At 34.5% G+C, this 25,869-nt stretch overlaps 3 protein-coding genes across 5 annotated transcripts; 2 read left to right on the forward strand and 1 right to left on the reverse strand.

The window, feature by feature from the left end:
- Positions 1-217: 217 nt before the first annotated feature.
- On the forward strand, positions 218-1,756 carry LOC110033905 (high mobility group B protein 7-like). Its single transcript, XM_020738064.1, has 8 exons — positions 218-388; positions 516-598; positions 688-733; positions 824-931; positions 1,009-1,066; positions 1,152-1,196; positions 1,301-1,378; positions 1,454-1,756. Exons 1-8 carry the CDS (start codon positions 279-281, stop codon positions 1,517-1,519), a joined length of 594 nt encoding a protein of 197 aa, XP_020593723.1. The 5' UTR covers positions 218-278; the 3' UTR covers positions 1,520-1,756.
- A 2,266-nt stretch (positions 1,757-4,022) lies between these two features.
- LOC110033895 (DNA-directed RNA polymerases II, IV and V subunit 12) lies at positions 4,023-16,360 on the reverse strand. Its single transcript, XM_020738051.1, has 4 exons — positions 16,133-16,360; positions 5,550-5,609; positions 5,385-5,477; positions 4,023-4,242 (listed from the first exon to the last, which is right to left on the reverse strand). The coding sequence occupies exons 2-4, from the start codon at positions 5,587-5,589 to the stop codon at positions 4,220-4,222; spliced, it is 156 nt and encodes a 51-aa protein (XP_020593710.1). The 5' UTR covers positions 5,590-5,609; positions 16,133-16,360; the 3' UTR covers positions 4,023-4,219.
- Positions 16,361-16,577: 217 nt separating this feature from the next.
- On the forward strand, positions 16,578-24,940 carry LOC110033878 (pentatricopeptide repeat-containing protein At2g22410, mitochondrial-like). 3 transcript variants are annotated; one of them, XM_020738029.1, is made up of 3 exons: positions 16,578-16,841; positions 23,131-23,701; positions 23,780-24,940. In XM_020738029.1, exons 2-3 carry the CDS (start codon positions 23,218-23,220, stop codon positions 24,835-24,837), a joined length of 1,542 nt encoding a protein of 513 aa, XP_020593688.1. In that variant the 5' UTR covers positions 16,578-16,841; positions 23,131-23,217; the 3' UTR covers positions 24,838-24,940. The 3 variants fall into 3 exon arrangements, with proteins under 3 accessions (XP_020593688.1, XP_020593690.1, XP_020593687.1); XM_020738031.1 differs by having other exon boundaries at positions 23,131-24,940; XM_020738028.1 differs by lacking the exon at positions 16,578-16,841 and adding an exon at positions 22,717-22,744 and having other exon boundaries at positions 23,131-24,940.
- The last annotated feature ends 929 nt before the right edge of the window (positions 24,941-25,869 follow it).

Below are 25,869 nucleotides of genomic sequence, written 5' to 3' on the forward strand. Positions count from 1 at the left end.
AACGAACCGAACACAAACACACTTTTTGAGCTCGAAATATAAATGAATCGAACACGAACCTCGTTTACACCCCTACCTACACCGTGGGACTATCCCTCATCGAACGGCTACTAAACATCGAAGGCAAATTTCCACGTTTTCCCGCGGGCTCTATGTGGCGGCAAAAAAGCGAGCGAAACCGCAAAACATTTCAATTTTTCTTCTTCCCACTATAAGTCACATTTCAGTCTCAGAGTTCCCAATCTCATAACTTTACCGGACTTTCGGACGTCGCAGAGATGGCCGGAGGTCCATCGGCGCTTAATTCCCCAAAACAGAGGAAGAGGGTGGAGGCGGAGACGCCGACATTGATGAAGCGAGCAAAGGATGGGAGCGCTTTCACCAAGTGGTATTAATCGATTCTCCATTTTTTTATCTTGTTTCTTACATGGTTTTGGGGGCAATTTGTTTTTGTTATTGAATCAAGTTCATGTCTTGGACTTCTGTTAAAACAACGTTTTTTTTTCCCCTGACAGCGAAGGTTGCAAAAAGGACATACATGTTGGGCTAATAGATATGCATGATTGCGGCATGGATTCGATGATTAAAATGAATCTTGGTAACTCTTTGGCGTTTTTTATTCTCGCTTATTATTGTGCTGATTCGTTTGGTGTTGTTCGTTACAAAGTTTGTTTCATGCAAATTCAGAGGCTCAGGTGGTGGAGAAGGCAACAGAGGTGAAGAAGCCAGAAAAGTAAGTTATACGCAAGTTTGAATCTTTTTGTATTATGAAGTAGTTTTTTTGTCAAAATCGATGTAGTAACGGAGGGTTCAATGGTTGCAGAAAGAGAGCCCCGCCTTCCACTCAAAAGGAACGTAAGACAAAAAAGGAGAAGAAGAGTCATGGTTCTAACAAATGCAAACGCCCACCGACAGCCTTCTTTCTCTTCATGTAAATATCCATTTGTTTGTCTTTTAGTTTGTTCCCGCACTTATTATTAAATTATGCTATGCATTTTCTTAATTCAGGGAGGATTTCAGAAAGGAATTCAAGGATGCTAACCCTGATAACAAGAAGGTTGCTCTGGTAAAAACAATGCAACACCGCGTTTCAATTTTTATATCTAACTCTGTTTATTGATGTTAATGTAATTATTTTTTTTTTCCACAAGGTTGCAAAAGAGGGTGGTGTTAAATGGAAGGCCATGACTGTGGAGGTCAGCATCATAACACATTGTGTTTACTCATTTGTACAGAAGATTATACTTTGAATCCATTACCTTTATTCAGTTCTGCGATTAAAAATCTTGAGTTGTTACAGGAGAAAAAGCCGTATGTGGACAGAGCTGCCGAGCTCAAAGAGGAGTATGACAAAGCTGGGAAGGATGATGAAAATGAAGTATGTCATATTTTCTTTAATGTTATTGCTAATCCATCAAAACTACATGTTAAATATAATCACTTTTCTTGACAGGTTAAAGAGGAGGATGAGATTGAGGAAGAAGAGAAAGGAGACTCTGAGAATGAAAAAGAAGAATAATTTTTTTCTTTTATAATGGAACATGTTTTACTTATCGCTGTATTTTCTTGTAACTAGATTGCAGACCACATGAGTCCATGCATGTTGGTTAAATGCCCTGTTTTGATTGGATTCTATGACATGTAATGAGAGCAAATGAAGATTTATTACCCAGTTTATTTCTTTTTTTCCTTTGTTTTCTTTGGAAATTGCTAATGTCATTATTGTTAGTTTTATAATTTCCATCCCTATTATGCATTGTTTGGGTTTCTATTTTCTAATAAACTTATTCCCATGCTATGTTTGATTGTTTGTTGATAGGAACCTGTATTTAAAAAGGGAAGGGAAGCTATTTAAAATTGCCTACTCTTATTTCTGTTGATGTTTAAAACTAAGTTTTTTTTTTTTTTTTTTTTTAATGCTAGTTTTAATGTAACGTGTTCCTCATAAAAATGACATTAGAAATTTTTAATACAATTGCCATTTGACTGTACGTCACTAATTAAATTTTATTAATGCTTGTTTTGATAGTCAGTAAATTTGGGTAAATTATTGTTGTACATTATACTCATTTAAAACCTTTATCCTATTATTTCTTTTTAAAGACACTTTTGCATTTTTCTAACATACGTTTAATATAAAATATCTACACTCTTAGTTGGATCATCTTATTGTTGGTGTTAAATGTGATTAAACCATTTAAGATGACTCTAACCAATCTTTTTAAAGAATACATTCATTTCGGTTTTTTCTAAATTAAAAAAAATTATATGTAGATTCACATTAGTCTCTCTGTATTTCTCATTCAAACCTCTCAATAAATTTATATCTTTAATGATTAACTTGCTTGCCATACATCCAAATTGATTATGCAAAATTTTAGCATCACATCTTAACTTATTCAATTAGTCACTCATAATTTAAATATATATCATACACATAATTCCTATAATTTGCACTTTCGTGCATCTTCCAAATGAGGACCAATAGTTATTAAAAAAAAGTAGTTAGTTATTAAAAAAAAGTAGTAGTGTAGTAAGCCAATAAACTCTTAAATCTCTTTTATTTCTACGCTTCAATTTAAATATAATCAAAGCTTATTGACTTTCCACTAATGATTTTCTTTAAAGACTCATCAACTATCTTTTTATTAATGCTACTAAAAAATAAAAAGGTTTTTATCATTGATGACACTAATATCACAAAAGTTGATCATATTTTAAGAAATTTTATTGAAAAGTTTTACTCACCTATGATGTATATTATGTATTTTATTAGATTTATTTTTATAAATAATAATATGCAAATATAAATAATAATAATAACACAAGCTAAAATAAAAGTTAATATGATTCTACCTTTTTCATTAACTACTTCAAAATTAAATATTTCTAAAACTTTCTATCACCATCAACATTTCCATTTAAATCTCTTCCAATAAAAATTTCTTCCAAAAAATATTATTTGTATTAATTTTTTTAAATCATTTCAAAATTTTTCTTTTGAACCTATACCTTAACCTACTTGACGAGCATAAACACTTATAACATTAAATATTTTAGTATGAACAATAATCTTCAAGACTTAATTATATCTTCAATTTTATTGATTTTTTTAACATAATCTTTCAAACTCTTATTAATAATTACATCTACATTATTTCTAGTACGACTCTTCCATAAATACTAAAACTTAAAACCTAAACTATTAGTTTTTTGAATACATAAGATATTTATCTTCATATGAAACATAATATATATTGATTCTATTAATTTACTTATGAGAATACCTATATTCGAAGATTCTATCATCATATTTGTTTCATGAACAAACTTCTTTGCCCGCATCTATCCATGATAACCTTTATTAATTTGACACTACACCTAAACATTGGTGTAATGAATCTTAATGTATACTATATAACACGTCATTTTCAGAGGATGCCCTAACATTTACACGATTTAAATGATTCATGTCATGAATTCTTAACAAAAAAAATTACATGACTGTCGACTACCTAATAGAACCCTCCACTTTTACATGTAATAACCACAACTCAAATTTCAAATATAGTTAATACAGTATGACGAAAACTATAAATATTATGCAGATGGAAATCCAGTAACAGTGCTCCCCACATAATAAGAAGGTAGCCGACAAAGTTCTCAGGTCAGACCAAGCCATTGCAAACATTAGTTTAACTGAAATGATCTAAGATACTTTATCCATGCAAACATCATAACCATTAGGTGGGGCGGCTCAATGAAAACACTCTTAAATCACATGATGAAACATACAAATTAATATGCTGACATCTATTATTTTTAAGAAATCTGCAGCTGAAAGATAGACATGTCTGACCAAAAATATCAGTTTTTAACTTATAAGTACCCTGTAAGAAATATGAAATCATCATCCAATCTTGGAAGATTTGTCGACAACTCCATATATATATATATATATATAAAATAGAATGCATGGATGGGTATATTCAGCAAGCTTTAGATCTCAAACAATAATTAACTAGCACACGTAATATCAATTTGTTTTCAAGTATTTCAAGAATGTCATCCGCAATGTTCGAAAGTGGTTCAAACGATAATCAAATTTTACACTACTGCAGATAAAAACTTCTAAATATTATACTATATTGCCCAGATAACTTTGTCTCAAATTATTTCCCATCATCATAAGCCAAGGCAAGACACCTCTCTTTACCCATCAGCGTGCTTCATATTGAACAACTGTAGCCAAAATAAATAAATAAATAAATAACACATCATTCAAGAGATGAAAAATCATATTATAAAAAGCAAGATTCAAGAGATGAACAACTACAGCTACGTTATAACATTCATGAAACAGCTTATACCAAGCCTTAAACATGGTTAAATTTATTAAAACAAAAGTTGAAATGATTTCAAAATCTTATTGAGATCATCTAGTTACCGGCCAAAATGTTAAAAGTCAAATATAAATTATCCCAAAAATAAAAAGATGTTGTTGAACAGTGTTTTGTAGTAAAAAAGGGGTCAACCCTCTATTTCTCATCTTTCATTTTGTTTTCGTTTCTTTTTTCCAGCATGCCTTCCACAAACCATTATTTCGGTTTCACTGCATTGTTGCAGGCACCACACACGGTTAGTAATTATAGATCCTCATGATGTACAAAGTGTATAGAAAAAAAACAACCCTTTTTACCCGTTTTTGATCGGTTTAAAGGTAATCTTATGGAAAATTCCAAAATAAATATAAAGCACTGTAGTGAAAATGGCCACTGAAGTAAAAATAATTGAGCTACCGAAATAGGATGAAAGAGCATATCTGATCTTCATTTCTCTTCAAAAAGAGTGAAGTTCATGAATTTGAATATGTGATCTTTATGAACATTATAATATTCTGAAATATTTCAACTCCATGTACCTAATTAAATATTTGCAAGTGCCCATTTTTTGTATGATTATGCAAATTACACACACCAGAATGAAAAAAAGAAAAAAAAAACAATCGGCAGCTACAAAGTACATGAAGATGTAAGCAAATGTAAAATAAATCCATGTTGCTGCAAACTTGACCTTTAGAATAAAAGATGTTAACACTTGCCATTTTGCTTACCAGTACTTCGGATTGACAATCCATTATAACTCAAAATATAAATAATGTGTCTATATATATATATTATGCATATTAAATATTTTTTAAATTTAAAATGAAAAAAATAAACGATTTCTAGTCAACTCAATCGAAATTCGAGCCAGTTTCAAATCCAGATGATTTCAGTTAAGATGACTGGAAATAAAAGCAATTTGACCTAAAAGCAACAGTTGAGCCAAAATTGAATCAACAGTAAATAAAATCGTTCTCAAAAGAAAATGGCAACACATACTTCTGCGAGTTCGTTTCTTGTACAGAATACGATATCCACACTCCCTGCATTGGATCACATCGCCTGGCTTCAAAGTGTTCTCAGCTCCACAATCTATATGAAAAAAATATTATACCACAGAGAGAGAGAAAGAGAGAGAGAGAGAGAGAGAGAGAGCACAATTACCTCCACAAATATAGCTTACAGGTTCTGGCTGAGCATCCATCAGTTAAGGAATCAACAAACCTGCTTTCAAAACAATAAAATCAGTAGTAAGTTTAGGTTCTACTAATTTAAAACGATGGCCCAAACAAGAAAGAGTGCTAGGTGAAGTGATGTTTCCAACTTTTAATTGAATCATTTCAAAATGATCTTAGCAAGTATGAAATGGGCATATGACAAAACCAAAGCAAAATGAAGTAATTTGACACCAATTCAAAAAATAATAAATAAAGTATTTCGCTTAGACATTGATACGAACCGGAGCTAAAATCAGCGATCAAATTGCAAGAATTATTTGGGAAAACTCAAATTAGGGCTAAATTGATTAATCTCCCAACAAACAAATAACAAGAGGTGATCTACAATTCGAAAGATAGATCGATTCTCTACAAACCCTAAACTCTGCTAGGAAAAAGAAGACGAAGAAAACATCAGGAATCCAAACAGAAAAATAAAACCCTAGATGATTCGCCCTAATCTCATAGAACCCAACATATCATGGGGAAAGCTTCTTGCTCCTCCTCCTGACCAGTGTCTTCTGTCGGTAAGGTCCCAACTCCAAATAAATCATGTTCCTGAGCTCAGATTGTACCTATGTCCAATGTCCATCAACCTTCCTCTTCATGATCTTTTGGCCCCTTAGTAGACGCCCCTTGAGTAATATGACCATAGTACTAGTAATATGCATCTCCTAGATGCATATTATCATGTCTCTCTATTCAAAGTACTAGTCTACACCAGATATTGGCGCAATGCCATGCCCATAGTGTATCAGATGAGGTAAATCTCAAATCTCCTCTAGACTCTGTAAATCCACTAAATAGCCCAACCATGCTCCCCTTATCATCTTGACCAGGGTGTTGAGTGAGAGCATGGTTCTGCACAAGTTAGCATCTCCTCTCAGCACCACATTCCTCCCCTCTACCCTAATCTCCATAATCAGTGATTTCCAATCCATTCTCGTCTCTACGATCGTCTGTAACTAATTCAATCCCAATATTATATAAGTATTTCCCAAGTCCAAGGGAAGAAAATTCTCCACCATTTGCATGCCCCGTAGAGTCAACGCCAATCCCATGCAAATTCCAAGACATCTCTCCACCTTCCCTGTCCCCATCATAAGCCCAAAATTTCCTATATCTACCAACTTCAACCCTAACAAGTCCACGACCCTATTTGAGATTTAGTTGCGAGTGGCCCCACTATCCACCAACACTAATCCCCTCATCTTCATGGTGTGATTTGGAGTAAATCCCCACATCTTCATGGTGTGATTTGGAGTAAATCTCATTATAGAGTTGAGTGACACCGCCACTATATCAAAGTGTAAGTGCTCATCTCCCTCCACCGCTTCTTCCCCTAACTCCTCACTATCCGCCTCCTCCCCATCACAAACTGTAAGGACCTGAAGTGTACGATCCTTGCACCGGTGGCCTGGAGCATACTTCTTCACATCAGAAACATAATCCCTTTCCTCTTTTGTTCTACATCTTTGCCTCTATGAGGCGCATGGAGTTGACCACAAGACAGGCCCCCATATTCCTCTCATTCAGTGCCTCCCTCTAAAATGAAACCATATGGGTCCTTGGTGTCAGGGTTGTCGAGGTACTCCTATGGAATCCTCCCATGGTGCTGCTTCTGTTGGTCCTCTCCATTTGGTTCTCATCTCCCACCATCTAGCCCAACTCCATCGTCTCCCCCAATCCCGAAGGTCTTGATAGTCGCAGGGTTGAACATATCTCGGACGTCAGACCCTTCATAAAATTCCCCTGGAGCACTGCTTCAGAAATCTCCATCAACAATCTCGACAATAAATCAAATCTATCTCTATACTCAATGACGATCCTCTCCTGAGGTAAGACAAATAATTGCTCGTGTGCATCTCCTTCCTGAATTGCTTGAAAAATTTTCAACAATCAATCCTTAAATTTCTCCCATGAGTGGATCGAATATCTAGTCTCCCCTATTGAAACCATGCTAGGATTTTCCCCCTCCAAACATAACCTCGTGCGCATGAGCTTCTCCTCCTCCTTTAGCCCATTCACTATGAAACATAGCTCTACCCGGTACACCCAACAATGTGCGTCTTTCCCTTCGAAGATCGACATTTTCAACTTTCTAACCCTAACATCTCCGCCCCAAATTCCTCTCCCTCTGGTGGTTCCCTTTATGTATCTAGGGTGAAAATCCCTCATTTGATCATAGCCATACCTCATCCCGGCTTCCCTCCTTTTATATTCGTACTATTCCATACCCCTTGCATAACCCATTCCCCCAATTTCAACCCAACCTCTCGATAGGAAATCCCTAATCCCACCCCCCATTAGAAACCCAGGGAGAGGTTCTTGATGCTTTCACCATGTTTCTCTTATCTGATCTATTTCCCTTTAGATTTGGCCGAAGATTCACGATCAAACCTTAGTTAGGATTTGCAATTTGAACTGCTAGCAGGGTTTTGGATTGCATCTCGATAAGCCTTCTCGTTATCTCCTCCAAGCCCTTAAATCAATTTTCCATTTAGTTTACCATGGATGAAAACCTTCTATAGTTGAGAACATTTCCAAATTTAATTTTTCCTAGATCTATTTCCAATCTCTCTTCCAAAGCATCCACTTTCCTTGGTGCCATCTAATTTGCGATCTCGCCAATCATCCTAGCTAGCTCTTACAAAGACTGTATTGGACTAGGGCACGCCACGATCTTCCCAGCACACTCAAATCGCCAACGAATCACACTATATCACAAAGCTAGCAATTACATCGCGGTGTTCGACTGCCACCTTGGCTAGCTGAAATTGCAACTTTCATTGTGAAATTGTCTCACGCGGTTCAGAAATTAGATCACTTTACGTTGCGATCAGGTCATTTGCTTTGGCAGATCAAGCGACTGTTAGTGATGCAAAAATCCCTGCACTCGACGATTCATTCTTCTAGGATCGAAAGTTCGATACTAATTTGATACAAATCATAGCCAAAACCACCAAACAATTACAAGAATGAAAATCCAAATTAAGGATAATTTGATTAATCTCAAAGTAAACAAACAAAATACAAGGGGTGATTTATAATTCGAGAGGTAGATCGACTTTTCACAAACCCAAGATGCCGCTAGAAACAAGAAGATAGAGAAAACTGAAAAAATCCAAACATAAAAAAAAAAAACCCTAGCTGATTCACCCTAATAAACTAATAAAATAGACCAACACATTCAGACTTTTCACCCAAAACAAATTCAAACTTTCCCAACATGCTGGATTAGGGGCTAAACTGGCCCCACAAGGGAGCTGGAATCATCCTAGGCGGGACTTGGGGTTTCCGCCCCCTAGGCTGAGCTGTCGTGTTCACATTCTAACCAATATATAAAATCTAATCATTATATAAAATCAATCACAATATAACCCTTGGGAGTGATTTTCAGGTCATGATAAAAATAGATTACGTATTCTTACTCCCAAAAAGAAAATATACATTTTCAAGAAAGAAAAAAAAATGAAATTTCACAGTTCTTACTTTATTACATATCTCACACCTAAACTTTCATATTTACATACATAGCACTTTGGTGCTTTAAACATATGCATGAAAATGTGTATTTCACTTTTAAAAAGTGGTAATATTACTATTTTTGATATGAATCTAAGGATTTAAGTGTTGTGTGTGTAAATATGAAAGTTTATGTGTGAGATATGTAAATTAATAAGAATTGAGTGCTGTGTATGTAAATGCCCCCCAAAAAAAAATGAAGCCACCAAGGTGAGGAAACTTAATACAATAAAACACTAACTCAAATGCGTTAATACAAAAATTAAGCGGGAACATTGAATACTTAGCAATAATATGGCAGAGTGTTTATAAATAAACAAGTCACAGGCATTTAACATACTAAAACTGCACGATGAAATTAACCAATCACTAAACCAAACCTATAGAGAAAAAAAAGAATTACAGTCAATTTTTAAACAGTAATATACATATGATTAATTCATCACTTTCATTACTTGAAAATGTGAGATTTAATGATGTCAAGATGTTCTTATTAACATGAAAACACAATTGATTGAATATTATACGTTAGATTAAGTGCTGTTAAAGGCAAGCAGGGTGCTATCCTAGGCACCAGATAGAAAGAGATGAGGCTATAGCACAGTTTAGAGCTCTCAGGTGACTACTTATTAAGGCATTTATTTGGCGCGAGCTTGTAGTAACGTCATTGATTCAAAAAATGAAGGTCAATACTTCAAATGCAAAATACAATTTAGTTTTCATTACGAACTTTTGAGATGAGTGATTTCAAAAGGGCATCAATGGTTTAAAAAGGGTGAGGTGATGGGACCTATGAAAGATGCTAAACCAAAATTAAGTGCGAAAGGTTCAATTTATATAGTACAAAAATCTTAAGCGATAAGAGGACGTGTCGGGGGAGACAGAAAAGAATAATGCCTATGAAATCCAATAATGAAGAAAACATGGATATTAATGAGTAACAAACAAATCATAATGAAGATTGGATTAGCCTTATGCTATGTCAACAAAGAATTATATAAAAAAGTTATCTGAATAAATATTTTTGGTGCTTAATACTAAATAATATATTTATAAAAAAAATTAAAGCTTGAAATGCAACAAAATTTGAAATTCGCTATTTTTTCCAACACAATCTATGATGATTATCATTTTATACACTTCAAATCTTTCCTAATAATTCGTACATGTTTATTAAGTAAAATAGTATATCTTTTTCAGAGTTTTACCTTGATTAATCTAAGATGAATATCATTTTATACTCTTAAAATCTTTCCTAAAAATTAATATATGTTATTAGGAGAAATATAATTTCTTTTTTAGAGTTTTACCTTAGTGATGCACTCTCCAAAGGTGGGTCAACCGCCTCAAGCACTTGGCAAGATGATGCCACGAGGACTCTTGAACCGGTTTGGTTCAATCTCATCATTAGTAAGAGATTCAATGCCATATAAAATATCGTTGTTTAATTTGATGTTATGCATAACAACAATTAAACTTGTATTAAGGTTCAACTTGCTTCATCAAACATTTTCTTTTTCCAATTATTAATACCAAATAAGCTCAAGAAAAATCCAAATTTGCATCAGAATACATTATGTTGTTCAAAATTACATTTGCAAGAAAATATTCTAAAGAAAAGAACATAAACACTTAAAATTTTAATAAAATTATAGAAAAAAACAATTATACATATTACTGAATTAGAAAGAATGTTGGCACAATTGATTTTCAATACAAGAATGTAGACGTAAGTTATCCAATGCATATTTTCTAGTAAGTCTATCAATTTGGGTTTCACCGAATATAACGACCTACGGAATGCTCTTTATAGCACTTTTCCTATGAAATATTCTTGCTGTTAGCTTACCAAACAAGCCAACCACATGCAAATGAAGACAGTTCTTTTTTTTTTTTCATCATAACACTTTCAAGGAGGTGATATATAACTTATTTTTCCCATGATTTTTTTTCCAATAATACATGTCCTGTTGTTTCAAAGAGTCTAGAGAATAGAGCTAGTTAGGGCATCATGATCGATTCTGCAAAAAGAAGAAAATTGCATTTATGCATGTTTACCGTTACCCAAGAAGATCCCAAAAGATCAAATCCAAATACGCATCTTGCCTTCTCAAAGAGGAATAAACACAGATAAGCCCTACTTGTGCAGCGGTCAAGAATGGTTCCATGTGACTAGCCAAAGATTAGGGAAAAAATATTATAAATAAGGGAGATTTACATGTACCGCCCAAATCTTATGGTGACTAATCAAAGATGCGAAAGCTTTTTTTTATCCTTTCCCCTCTTTTTTTGAAAGAAACAATAAGAGTAAATTATTTGGGCATACTTTGAAAAAAATAAAAAAATTAACACACACACCCGTATGTGTTAGGTTTCAAATAAAGCTCTTGTGATTGGAGGCAACATATATGCATTAGTACAAGTAGGCTGTACTGGGGACACATAATTTTCAAAATTTTTTTTTCCTAAGAAAGTTGGGCCTAGAAGACATTATGCGCGATTCAAACTTGCACCTAATGATAAAAAATTAAACCATCAACCATTATATCACAGTAAATGCACACATACTTGGTTATTTACTCATCTTTGGCTCAATAAAAAATTAGGATATACATATCTAACAATTGTTTGAAATTCTTTGTAAACATCATATTCATATTTGACTTATTACATTTCTAGTCGAACATGAGCCAAATATGAGTTAATTTCAAACAAATAAAAATAAATAAATAATGAGTTGAATAAAATCATTCTACTTATCTATTATCAATTAATAAAAATTAAAAATATAAATTAATACGTATTTATTAGTTTAAAGGCACATTATATTCATTAGTGAGATTCAAGAAGCCAGCTATACACTTTTATAAACGGTCCTCCAATTCCTTTGACGCTCACTAGGAAAAATGGAGAAAAAGGATTCACATAGCCGACCCAACTTAGTGGGATAAAGGCTTGTTGTTGTTGTGGTCCTCCAAATCCTGTAAGCACAACAATCACTATAACCATCATGCATAACAAGCAAACTTTTGATGAACTCTTCTACTGGGTATTCACTTGCCACTCTCAAAGGTCATTCTCATAGTTAGTTTTCTTCTTTATGAACGAATTAGCCATAATTTTGTTAATACTAAAAGACTTCTATCAAATCATTTATCAAAAAATTAAAAATTATTAAAGGTTTATCTCATGTTTTTTTAGGATTTGCCAAAAATGTCAAAAAAAGAGAAATTTCAAAAATTTCTTCGAAAGTTCATCAAATTTCAAAAGCATGTCTCAGCTTATTACTAGGCATTTTTTTTAGGACTTCAACTTGGATCTTTCTACACATCTATGTTGCAGGAGACAATTCTCTTTTATGTTGACCTTATTCAAAAAGTGAAACAACTTCACTGAATGAATGGATAGATTAAAGTCATAAATCAAATCTTCATATTTAAGTAGTCCCACACAACTGTCATATATCCTTAAATGAATTAATATATTGAAGTTATAGATCAAATCATTTTCAAAAGATTACAATTTGCATTGGAAAAACTATTGAGGGTAATGAGCTAAAAAGCTTTCCGACGCACACTACGATTATTACACTAGGCTATCCATCTCATTGATATTGATATCATGAGCTCGAGAGTCCAGACATTTGATGTTGTTAGTAAGAAGGACAAGCTCCAATATCAGTTTGATCTTCTTCTAGAAGTACTTGATGTAGTATTGCTCAAAAGTGCTTACTATCACTGGCGAATAGTTCGCCGCTTTAAGGGTCCGTTTGTGGCAGCTTCTTCATTGCGGTGCGTTTTCAAAACGCGACAGGTAGGGTTTGTTTTCCGCGTCAGGTCGGCGTATTGGAATAATCTGATCGAATATTCTATTAAACGCGGCCGCGGGATCGACCCCGCAGCCTACGTTCTTTGAGGGTGTATTACGCCCTTGCCCCACGGCATTGCGTCTCCCTCAGTAGAGCACCAACAACAGTTTGGAAGCACAGGGTCAAATGTCAACAGTTACCAGCTTCTGTAGCCGCGGTAGAGTAGCAGCGACAGTTTGGATCATATCCATTTTCGTCTTCTACCTCATTTTCCAAGTAGTCATGGAGAACTCGAAATCCATCCACACCGATAATGACACAATGTTTTCACCTTTTTTTATATTCTTTGCGATTAGGGATTTGCCGTGGCGAGTAATCCGATTTGACTTTCTTTGAGATCCGATCTCTAGAGTCCTTAATGTCGAGTTCTAAAAGGCGGTCTTGACCATACGATAAGATGACCAGAGACCTTGATGAGCATGGGATGAAGTTTATGCAAGGCAGAGAAACTTTGTCATCGCTATCGATCAATGATATCTTTGAATTAAGGGGTCCATTTGTGATACCGAAGCCTCAGGTTTGTAAAAAATGATTTGATCTTCAACCACTTTTAGGGAAACAAGGTGTTTTACTTGCTCCATTTTTGCTGATGAAGATATTGAGTGCTTTTTGTAATTTAGGCTCCATATCCTCCCGTTCGGGCTAGTGTTCTTTACCTGAGCCCAAAATTTTCGTACCCTATCTCGTAAGCTTATGAAGTTTGCTGCTTAATTATGTGTACTGTGTACTGCTTCAACTACTCAACTTATCTTTTGCTTCCTGTAGATATCGGTGAACTAATCAATTTGTTGTTTGATGGGTAGCAAGTATGGTATTATTTAACGCAGGTAGTAAAACATATATGAATTGTGGAAACGATGGCATAAATGTGATCAAAAACCTTTTTGAAAAAATAAGAATAATGTAGTTCAAGTTCATTGTTTTGACAATTTTTTTGTTTTGAATTGTCGTTATTTTGGGCTCCTGAGTTATTTGAGTTTCTTAATAATGTTTGGCTTTTACATATTAGCTTACATCGAAGAGCATCGTGTCCCGTCATGTAGTCTTGAATCACCTTGTACATTTTAAAATTAATATTATCATGTTTTTAATTGTAATTTTAATAGTTTTTTTCATTTTTTTAGTAATTTTGATACTGACAGTTAAGTGAGATGTGTATCTTTTTTTTGTACTGTTTTGAAGTAGTCTTTTACTTCTCAAGTATCAAATATATTGCTATGACAATTATGTTGCAAACAACATTACTGTACATGAGCAAAATGATAATTTATCCAGAAACAGTTGTTTTCCAACAGCACAAACGTAACAGTCAGCCAGTTTATCCGGGTCAGCTACTGATCAACAGCTTATTAAGATAAGCTGCTTATCTGGATAAGCTGCTTATCTGAATAAGTTCTAGTTGTCTCAAACAAACTCTATGTGAAAGATGGGACCCCAACCTATCTCTATCAGAAATTTGGCCTTAAGCAGCCTTAAAGTTCCTGGAAAGATATCCTACTGCAACAAATTTTCACCAACTTGAAAGGGATCCCATTTGATGGATGCCACAATCAAGCCAAAAAATATTCAAGCTTGAAGATTGAAATGGAAAGATTCTAGCTCAAATTTGGAATATAAATGCACTTCAAAAAAATATTAATGACTCCAAGCAACCCTTATTTGAAATAGCATTTGTAAATATGAGAAAATTTATAAAATTATTATGCAAACTTATGAAGCAATAAGTGATTAAGGGTATGTTTGGGTCAGCTGCAGCTTATTGAATAATCTGCTGATAAGCTGATTAAAAATAATCTGCTGATAAGCTGATTAAAAATAATCTGCTGATAAGCTGATTAAAAATAATCTGCTGATAAGCTGATTAAAAATAATCTGCTGATAAGCTGATTAAAAATAATCTGCTGATAGCTAGATAGGTGCGGTGTGAAAACGTTGTTTTCTGCGTTTTGAAAACGCCCAAAACGCATAAGTTGCCAAAACACAGTTTACCCAAACAGGCTAGGTGCATTTTCAAAACGCCACCGCACCAAATAAGCTGCCCCAAACGGGCCCTAAAACAATTAAATGTATTACAATTTTTTATGAAGCTCCTTTTAATGGCCTTAAATTAGGGTTCACATGAGTTGAGTTAAATTGAATTAAACTCATCCAAAAATTAAAAATTTAGATTGCTAGTGTACTCATATTTGAGTCAAAATCATTCCATTCCAAGTTAACTTAAAGTAATCAAATTTTATTTAACTACAAATGCATTACTCTATACTATACAAGTATTCTAAGTTACTTTTCAAGTTGACTCAAACAATATTCCAGCGAGGTCAAACCCAAAATCAAATTGTGTCAGTACCATGCTCGCTACAAGACGTTAATATTTACTTGATTAAAATAGCCCCAGCTATTCACCCACCCTCACCATTTATCATTAAATCCATTCATCATATGAGGAGTTGACAAAAATCCATATCATGGTTCGTTTTCATCACTAATCAACACAAAACAAAATCATGATCCTATATTGTAAGCATGTTTCAGTTTATCAGCTAAATCAACAAATATAAGCGTTCACTCTTGAAAGGTTCATCTGTGCTAAACATATATACCAATTTATTTCAAAACTAAACACTTCCTGCAGCGCTGAGCTAAAAATTAAAAACCAATGCAAAACACTAAGGGAACGAAGTCGGTTTCAATTACAACCAATACTTGCAGCCCCCTGTCCCTAAATGATTATCCTTTAAATTGTTTCTTCATCATATTGTGCATGAACAAGAATTACACTGTTGAAATATATTAAATCGACACAAAAAAATCACATAGTAAAAATTAATGTGCAAAAACTGGTGTAATAAGGAGACAAACCATATGCAGTGGGTATCAAGTATTTTGACACAAAAAATTGTTGCTCGCTCTGATTTTACGGAAAAAAAAATAAAAAAACTCAAATAAGACAACTTTAAATCCTTCAAAATAGCTAAAAACACAATTTTAAATCCTACAGGTTGTTAAATCCCCTTTTACACCGTTTTGCCTTAAATCCAGGATTTAGTGAATCCCATTGGAAGACAGATTTACGGGATTTAGAAAAGCTGAAGCTCGAGAAGGCGGATAGAATGAAGGGGGAGAAAGAAGAGGGTTACCTTTCTCAATTGTTTCGCGTATTAACGGAGTGGGAGGAGGACAAAGATGAGAGTTTCGGAGGTCTTTCTACGGCTCGATCACAAATAGCAACTTTATCGCGAGGGTTTCGGCCACTGTAGAGGAAGAGGAAGGGAGGCGATGTTTTTCGGCGAAACCAGGAGAAGTGGGGCGGTAGGCAAGTAGGCGAGGGTTTCGGTAAGGCGAGCGGAAGGGGAAGTCGGTTTCGGGCTTATATGTAATTTTAGGGTTATAACAATTAAAATGTTATTATTTATATATTTTACACCTCAAAATTCAATATTACAAAACCCAAACTTCTGTGTCTCCATGCTGTCTGATAAGAGCTGCTGAAGTTTATTCAGGTTCGGTTTGACGGGGCTTTTTTAGCACTTTGCGGCTCGTGGCCGCAAGTTTTTTTTTTTTTTATTAGCGGGCTGGCGTTGAGGCATTCGACGGAACGCGGGGCCGCGGGTTATACCCCGTGCCTCAGCATTCTCAAGAGCCTAATTTTGGCTTTTGCCCCGCATACCCCTTCGACCGAACTCTCTCTCATTTTCCTAAATTCATTTCCCGCATAACCCTTTGACGCCAAGATCCGTCGCCTGCTGCACCACTGAACTCCCTCAAGTCCCCCACTCTCAGAGCCACGTTTCCTTCATCACTGCCCTCCCGCATTCTTCCATTCCTTCTTCTTCGGCGATCTCGCAGGTATACACATTTTTTATTATTTTTTTCATTTATTTCATTTCACTTAGGTTTCAAATCATTCTTCCTCTCACGTTCTTGGCCTAAGGTTGCTTTCCTCTTGACTTATCTATCTCATTCAGTTGGAGCAAGCCGGTAGATAGTTTCTCTGGCAAAGGAATTTGTTTTTCTCTAGCCTTTCTTCTTCTTTATTTCGCCTAAAAAAGTTTTGTGGTTGGAGTAATGTGTTGTTCTTGCATTTGTATGGTGTGAATGTCAAGTGCTAAATTTTTTAAGTTCATCAAACATTTCTTACAAGCTCTCCTCTGGAAGCTAAGAGCTAAATTTTGTTTTTCATCAAAATGACTTCTCTTATAAGTATTGGCTGGGTTTGTTGAATTGAGATCCCTTGGGCTCTGTTTGGCGGAATTTTTTTATAACCTCTTCTCATTCTATTTTTTGCTGCCAGTTGTATTCAAGGGAAGACACTACGTTCCCATCTTTATACTTAAGAGGTTTCACAAGAGTAATCAGCATGTGGTGATTGATGGATTACTTTTGAGTGTCTTAATTATTTAATGAATGTCAACTTCGAAATTCATTAGAGCTGAGTTTGGTCAAGCTAGACAGATTTGATGAGAAGCATCATAATTATTCTAGTAAAAAATATCACATCAAACAATGATCCGTTCAAAGATTATTTTTCTCTTTTATTATTTGGTGTTTTTTTTTTTTTGTTATTTTTGTCATGAGCTAGTGATGACGGTTGTATTATATTTATTATCTTTGGCTTAGGACTTTCGGGTTTGACATAGTTTGAATTTACCTCAACCTAGGTTTAGTCTTATAAAACATCTGCCATTCAATTTGGTATGATTTTTGCTATTTTGATTGGGATAATGCCAAGATTCAATGTTATACTTAAAAATATTCATATAACTAAATTTTATTTTTGGGGGAAGGTTTGCTATTAGGGCAGGGGGCATTTACATATATATGAAGTTTTGCTTTTAGATACATAAATACATAAGAGTTGAGTGGTATGCATTAAGCTTTTAACTATTTGCAATTTTTTTTAGATTTTTTGTAACTGTATGCAGTAAGAACTTGGTGGAAGTTCGGATTTAGGTTTGCTTCATGAGCAATCGTTTACAGGCTCTGTTTGAAAACTGTTTAACATATTTGTTATTGGTTGTACATGGAGAATTGATAGTGTTATATCTCTCAAACATCTCTATATATAGCACATTAAGGGATGGGATGAAAATATGGTAAGATTATCTTCTTATTGGTAGAGCATATATTTGGTGAGACACTTTAGGATGACTTAAATTTTTAAGCAACCATTGTTGTCATTACCAAGAAAATCCGCTCTCTTCAAATGCAATTGAATACAAAATGCAATCAATTTGGGCTCTTTTTTTTTTTTTTGTTTCTCTACTCCCTACTTGTATTCCCCATAAAGCAAAGGTTACTTGAGCAAAGGTTACTTGAATGCTTGGCGTTACTTGAATGCTTGGCCACAATGGGAGGCAATGGTTACTTGGACTCAATGACTTAGCTATTATTTTATGAGAAGAGAAAAGTAAATTTTATTTTATGGCTTCAAACCGTCCTATGACATGATGTGTTTAATTCATTGAAGTTTCATATAATGGTATGCAAAAGTTGCTCTTCTTTTCTGGCAATGAAGAAAGTATCCTGGTCCTCTTACTGATTGATAATGGATGGAATTTATATTTTCATTATCTTCAACTTGTCAAGCTGTCACTTTTCTGGATGACAATTATTTTCATTTATATTTTTAATTAGTTAGGAAGAATAATTTTAAGGTTCTTGGATATATTTTGAGTAGCCATCCTGGTTGAAAGCTTTATATAACGACTATATTTTAATTGCTGCTTCAAGAACTTACATGATGTATAATCATATATTGGAGTGCATTGGGGATGCGCAAGTTCTCTATTGTCTTTTCTTGTATTTGTGTTCTCTATGGTGCAACTTATGCTTCCTCCTTTTGGGGATTGGCTAAACAGCAAGATACTCAATAATGTAATCGTCAGAATGCAGGTGAGATTGATCTTTTGTTCTCATGTGCAGTTTGCAATAAATTGATGTTTTACTGTGCTTGTACTTCTATACATTTGTATCACTTGAAATTCTTTTTTTATGTTTGGAGAAATGTCTAAAGCAGCTGATGAGCGAGGGTTTTATTGCTTGACTCATTCCAAGTTGATGATGCTGATTATCAGGAATTAAGTTATATTTTTGCCATTTTCTATATTAAACATGCTGGAAACATATTTTCTGCTTATTGATGTTTGGTGTTATCAATCTGGCATGAGAGCTATGTATGTATATGTTAGAATTTTATGGAATGTCTAAAGCAGCTAATGAGCGAGGGTTTTATTGCTTGACTCATTCTAAGTTGTTAGCACTTTGGAGGCTTACTGAAGTTCCAAAAATATGATTGTTATGATATTCTTTTAAACACTTTTACCAAATAGGGGCAATATGGTCTTTTTTCCATAAACAACTGCCAAACAGCTAGTTTCACACAGTTGCACCAAACAGACAGTCAACTTCCCCACAACTGCTTCCCTGCAGCAGCTTCCTGGGGTAACGCAGCTACAGCAGAAAAGCTAAGAAGCTTCAGCTGCCCCAAACAGAGCCTGAATAATCTGCTGATAATCTGATTCAAATTAATTTGTCGATAAATTAGGTGCGATGACTATTACAATTTTTTTTTTGGAAAAGTCATACCACAGTCAGGAAGCTGCCACCGTACCTAGACAAGTGCTGTGTGAAAACACAGTTTTTAACATTTTGAAAATGCATAAGCTGCCAAAACACAGTTTACCCAAATAGGCCAAATACGTTTTCAAAACGTCACCGCACCAAATAAGCTGCCCCAGATAGTGGAGAAGTATCACATGATTTATATCCCTCCACCCTTCCTAGTGGCGATATTGAAATTCGATGAGGTTGGTCGGAGGGATCACTTTGATGTGGCGACGTGTTGCTCAGCTGTGAGGTTTGGAAATGTTGGTTTTGTAATTTCTTGATTTCTCTATCGGTCGTCATAATGGCGAATTCAAAGTTCGACAAAAGAGACTTGTTATGAGAGCATGAAGAGAAATAGAGGAAATATTGTAAAGAGAAATTTTGAAGCTCGCAGCTCATTCTACCTACATTGATGCCCGCCAAAAAAATTTGAAGGGCCGAAACTGCTAAAGAAGTTTGGACTTGGTAATAGTTGAATTTGAGTGTAAAATACATAAATAGTAATGTTTTAGGTGCAAGTAAGAACCTAAAAAATATTTAACTTAATTACAAATAATTTAGTGGAAATTAATAATTAATTATTATGTTATTCAGTTAATAATAATTATGTGGATCTAATTTAACAACTTCAAAATTAAATAACAAAAATAAATTACAATTTAAATTTTTAATAAAATTGTAAAATTAATTTTTTAAATAATTAATCAATTTTAAATTAATTAATATTTAAATGTTATTTTATAAATAAATAAATTTAAAATATATATTAATGCTTAGTTAGTTTAGTGAATATTTAATTATTGATTAGCACAATTAAAAATAAATACATAAATTAAATTTGATTATAGTAAATAATTAATTATTAATATGTAATATTAAATTTGTATTTCAAATAAGAGCATTAAATCCTAAATCAGATTGGCAAATATTTTCATAAGATTTAATCAGATTTAACTTCTATCATACCCAACACTTTTTAGGAGCTAAACACTTTATAATTTACTAAATTTGAACTTAAAAGATTTGATAAATCTTACTTTAAGTTAATTTTTAATTTACAAAAATTGATTAAATCTTAAATGAAGCAAGAGTTTAGTGAGGTTGGTTGGCTGTCAGAATTGTCGTTTGTATCCAACCGGCTCATCCAAGGAGGTCTACAACTGATCAGGAATGAGGTTGGTAGATGGTGAGTGGAGGTCGGTTACATGATTGTCGGAAGATGCAATGATGTTGAAGTGTCGTTTGCTTTTGAAATTGGAGTGTTTCACTTAGGAAAATTATTATGTGCGAAGGTTGGATGATAATGGTGAAGTGTCGACTGCTTTGGCATTGGAGTATGTCACTTAGGAAAAATATTATGCGAAGGTCAGATGCATCCGAACTTCATGTACTACAATGTTGTAAATTATTGTACATATTTTGTACGCCAATGCAAAAAAATGGCGTACATGAAGATCGGATATTTTCGGAGTCCGTATGTAATATTCTTCCGAGACTTGGAACACATGCTAGGAACGAATCAGAGGCGAACTAACGGGATCAAAGCAACGAACCAACAAAAAAATTATATAGATATGTCTAGATTAGGCCTACCAATAATTAGAGTGGGGCAAGATCCATGGGATTGAAGGCTTGATGGACCGTAAATCACAACATACAATTTATTAATGAATTAATTTACTTGATAGATTAATTGATGTGATCAAGTTTATTGGATAAGAATAAGCTCGAGCTTGTACTTGTGGCACGATAAACTCCGCATTAGTTCATTAATGCATCAAATTCGAACCGGCTCACTTATACCCCCATCCATACTCTTTTTCTCCTCTTTTTCCTTGTTCTCTTAACGCTCAAATATGTAACACTAGCTTTAATTTTTGCACATAAATTTGATCAAGCATCTTTTATAGATCCTATTTTTTTAAAATCATTCTGTCAAAATAGCATCACAAAAAGATGTTTACCTCACGAGTTCTTCATCATAAAAAAAGGTAGTGTTTACATACATTGCACCGGAAACATTGCTATTTACGAATCTACCACTCTCTTTCATCTGATTTAAAAAAAAAAAAAATCAAAATTCATGATAAAAATGCTTAAATTATACTTCTTTGTGCGTGTTCAATAAGTGAAACAATTTATTATTTTTTGATTATATGATGCAAATTACTTCATTTAATTGCGGTTATTTCAAATGCACATTTTATACTTATTAAGATTTAAGATAGCCTTGAAATGGTTCAATTAAAAATCCGAGACATCACAGCGCCAATCTTCCTCTTTAAATTTTTTTTCTTGCTTGCAATCTTCTTCAATCGGTGGAACCTGAAATTTCAATTGATTTTATTGTCTCGAAGGCATGCTTGTTGACGTCTGCTTAACCCATGGATTCTTAACTAGAATATATGAGCTATATTGGCGTGATTTAAAATTTGAAGTGATATATGAATAAATATTAAAATAAGGGTATTTACATAAATATCACATAATTTTTATATATGTATATATCAAATATTTTCATTTTAATTTTACATTTATGACACTCAAGTATTTTATGCCACATTAAGACTTTTAAAATATGAGACAGCTTCTTCAAACATATGTAAAGTAATATAAATATAAAAATTAAAGTTTAGATTTAGGGTTTGTTTGGGGCAGCTTATAAGTGTGAGGGTGTCTTTTGAAAACACAGTGGTACTGTTTGGATCGAGTTTTTTGTCTGTTTATCCGAAAACATAGTTCCATTTTGGCACTAAACTCAGGCCGCGGGTCTACCCTCACGGTCAATCCGAGGGTCCTGTTTTAAGGTAAGTTGTTTATCTTGAAATACACAAGCTGCCCCAAACACACTCTTACAATCATTAAAATTGTTGGATTGCCTTACAGATGTCGTCCTTAGTACCTCCAAGGAATGAAGTCGGTAGAATTCTGACAATATCCTTAATGATGGTTGCCAGACATGGTTGGTATGACCATTCCTGTTGGGTCGATAAAAGACCATTGCCTCAATTACAATATGTCCGGGGTTATTAATGTTGTTATGCTTTGACCACCCTTTCCGATGGATCGAGCTCAACCATTTCGGCCAATGGGCTTGCTTAATCCTCTTCAGTCCGTGGGCTTTCTGCACTTCGGCCGACTGGGTCAGTGCTTTCTTAATTCCGATATTCGTGTATTCAATAAGAATTACATGTGGTGTGTATGGACGTGTAAATCTTAATATTAAATTTTAGATTGTAGTTATACAAATATGTATAAATTATGTGACAGTGCGGTAAATCCCTTTAAAAAATATGAGCCCTTACATACAAATCATACCAAATTTACCATTTACAAATCAACCACACTCATCCATTAAATTTTCAATTTCTCAATCAAATATAAAATTCATGGTAAAACGCCGTCTCATATTTATCATTTTTATCAAATTCAATAGTTTATTCATTGGCTCATAGCACACCTAAATGCATACGTTTCTTAGATTAAGAAAATCAGCTAACTAATTAATTTATAAATATCATTGTTACAGATGATCTTTATGTAATTATCCCAAATTCTCTCCTAAAAGTTGCCCCGTTGCCAAATTTGTTCGCCAATTTCATCTCTCTGGAGGTTAATGAACAGCTCGAATTTTCAACATTTTATCAAGAAATGTGGAAATCTTAAACAGGCTCAGCAGCTCCACGCACAAGCCATTTTCCAAGCTCTTCATCCCTGCCACCAACCTTTTTCCTGCCAAATCCTCAACGCTTATGCCCGGCTCGGCTGCGCCATCGACGCCTACAAGGTATTCGATCAAATTCCCAAACCGGACATCGTCTCCCTCACCAGCCTCATCTCCCTCCAATTACAGTGCAATCAGCCCCATAAAGCCATCTCCGTATTCTGCAATATTATCTCTTCTGGTATCCAGCCTGATGGTTTTGCCATTGTTGGAGCCCTCTCTGCATCCACTAGGCTCTGTCATCTCGAACTCGGTAGAAAGGTCCATGCTTTGATCTATCGGCATGAATTGTTCTCTGAAAGTGTCATAGACAATGCCCTTATCGACATGTACTCAAAAACTGGGAATATTCTTTCAGCTGAGGCCGTCTTTGCTGGTATGATTAGCAGAGACGCAGTCTCTTGGAGCACCATGCTGAATGGGTATGCTAAATGTGGTGGTATGGGATCTGCAGGTAAGCTTTTTGATGAAATGCCGAGCAGAGACACAGTTTCTTGGACAGTGATGATCACTGCTCATGTGCAGCACAAGCAACCAATAACTGCTCTGAAGCTCTTCCATGAGATGAATTTGGAAGGTCATCAACCCACAATAATCACAATTGTCAGTGTTTTATCAGCTTGTGCTGATGTAGGGGCATTGGACCTTGGTCGCACAATTCATGGGTATATTTGTAAACTTAATGCTAGCTTTGATGTTACCCTTTATAATGCACTTATAGACATGTATTCAAAAAGTGGAAATCTTGAAATTGCAGAGGATATCTTCAATGGGGTTACTAACAAGGATGTCTATACATGGACTTCAATGATTTCCGGGTTTGCGGTTCACGGCAGTGCGAAACGGGCTATCGAATTGTTCTCTGATATGCTGAGTTTGGGCATTAGCCCAAACAAGATCACATTTTTAGCAGTTCTCTTAGCTTGCAGTCATGGTGGATTGGTTGATGAGGGAAGAAGAATGTTTGATGAAATGAGAATAGTCTATAACTACAAGCCTCAAGTTGAGCACTTTGGATGCATGGTTGACTTATTAGGTAGAGCTGGACTTCTAAGAGATGCTGAATTGTTGATACAAGATATGGGAATGGATGCGGATAGTGTGATATGGAGATCGCTGCTTAGTGCTTCTCTTATTCATGGTGATTTTGAGTTGGCAGAGCTGGCTGGGAAAAAGATCAGAGAGAGAGAACCAGATGATGATGGTGTTTATGTGCTTCTATGGAACATGTATGCTTCTTCCAACAGATGGAAGGAAGCCCTTGAGATGAGAAGAAAGATGAGGGAGATGAAATTGTTGAAGAGGCCGGGCTGCAGCTGGATAGAGGTTGATGGTATTGTCCATGAATTTATGGTTGATGACCTGATGAATATATTTGAAAGAGAAATCGGTTGGGTTTTGGAAGAGATGAGTAAGCATTTGAGAACATATTCTAGTGTCTTAATTTTGGAAGAAGATTCTTGGACCTTCTCCATGGAAAAATATAGTTGGCAAGCTCCTTTTTGTTTATAATTGACGTATTTCTAATCTTGGACATCCTATCTTACTTTATGGCTTTATTTTGTTATAACTAGTTCACACAAAGTTTGATAAATGTCTGTGATAAATAGTTTGTTGCCGAATTTATAAGCTCTGTTTGGTATGATTGCATTGATTTTGTCTTGTATGAAATAAAATTATCATTTTCTTTTATTAAGATATGAACAAGCTGCATCATAATTCAGTGCCTTGAAAATTATAACATTATCATATTGCTATCACCACCTCCATCCATTTGAAGGAATTTGAAACTGGCGGAAGTGACGCCAAAGTGTGGATGTGTGGCGATAGCAACGATAGTAGCAGGTGCGGCGGCATGTAGGGGATGATGACGATGGCTCGAGCTAGCAAGGAGAGAGAAAATTGGAGCACAAAGATCAGAGGAAGAAGTATAAAAGAGGAACTCATGCATAACCGAACATAATATTTATTTTAGGAATCAATTATCTGAATAAAATTGTGGGAAATATGTTAATAAATGATTAAATTATTATTTCTTTATTCCAAATATGAACTTTTTGCTCAAAAATATTGGCGTTAAAGTAAATATCTATAAATTTTCACAATGTTTCCAGTAAAAATTTTGCACAATATTCACGGGTGATATAAGATTTATGTTTTTAGCTTAAACCAAGTTTACATGTATGAGAAATGAGGGAGGCAATAAAATCTAGATTTATGGTGTACAAATCAACTGAACACTCGCAGCCATTCCCAAAATCCAAATACACCTTTATAAAAACAAAGAATAAAAAGTGATCATAACTTATTAGATCCTAAAGGATCAGCCTTCTTATATTACCTCACAAAACCCAAGGAATAAACGATGTATCATAGGATTCATGACCACTCTTTACATAACCCTCCTATACTAAGCATTCCAAGCTTTAAAAGCCTTGAATGCTTTTAACGTCCATATCTTACTTCATGAGAAACTTTTCCATAGTGTATATGATAAATATGAAGCTGCATTCATCAATACTATGTGCTCTTGCTATATATATG

The sequence above is a fragment of the Phalaenopsis equestris genome, unplaced genomic scaffold (assembly GCF_001263595.1).
Source record: "Phalaenopsis equestris unplaced genomic scaffold, ASM126359v1 Scaffold001307, whole genome shotgun sequence".
NCBI lineage: Eukaryota > Viridiplantae > Streptophyta > Magnoliopsida > Asparagales > Orchidaceae > Phalaenopsis > Phalaenopsis equestris.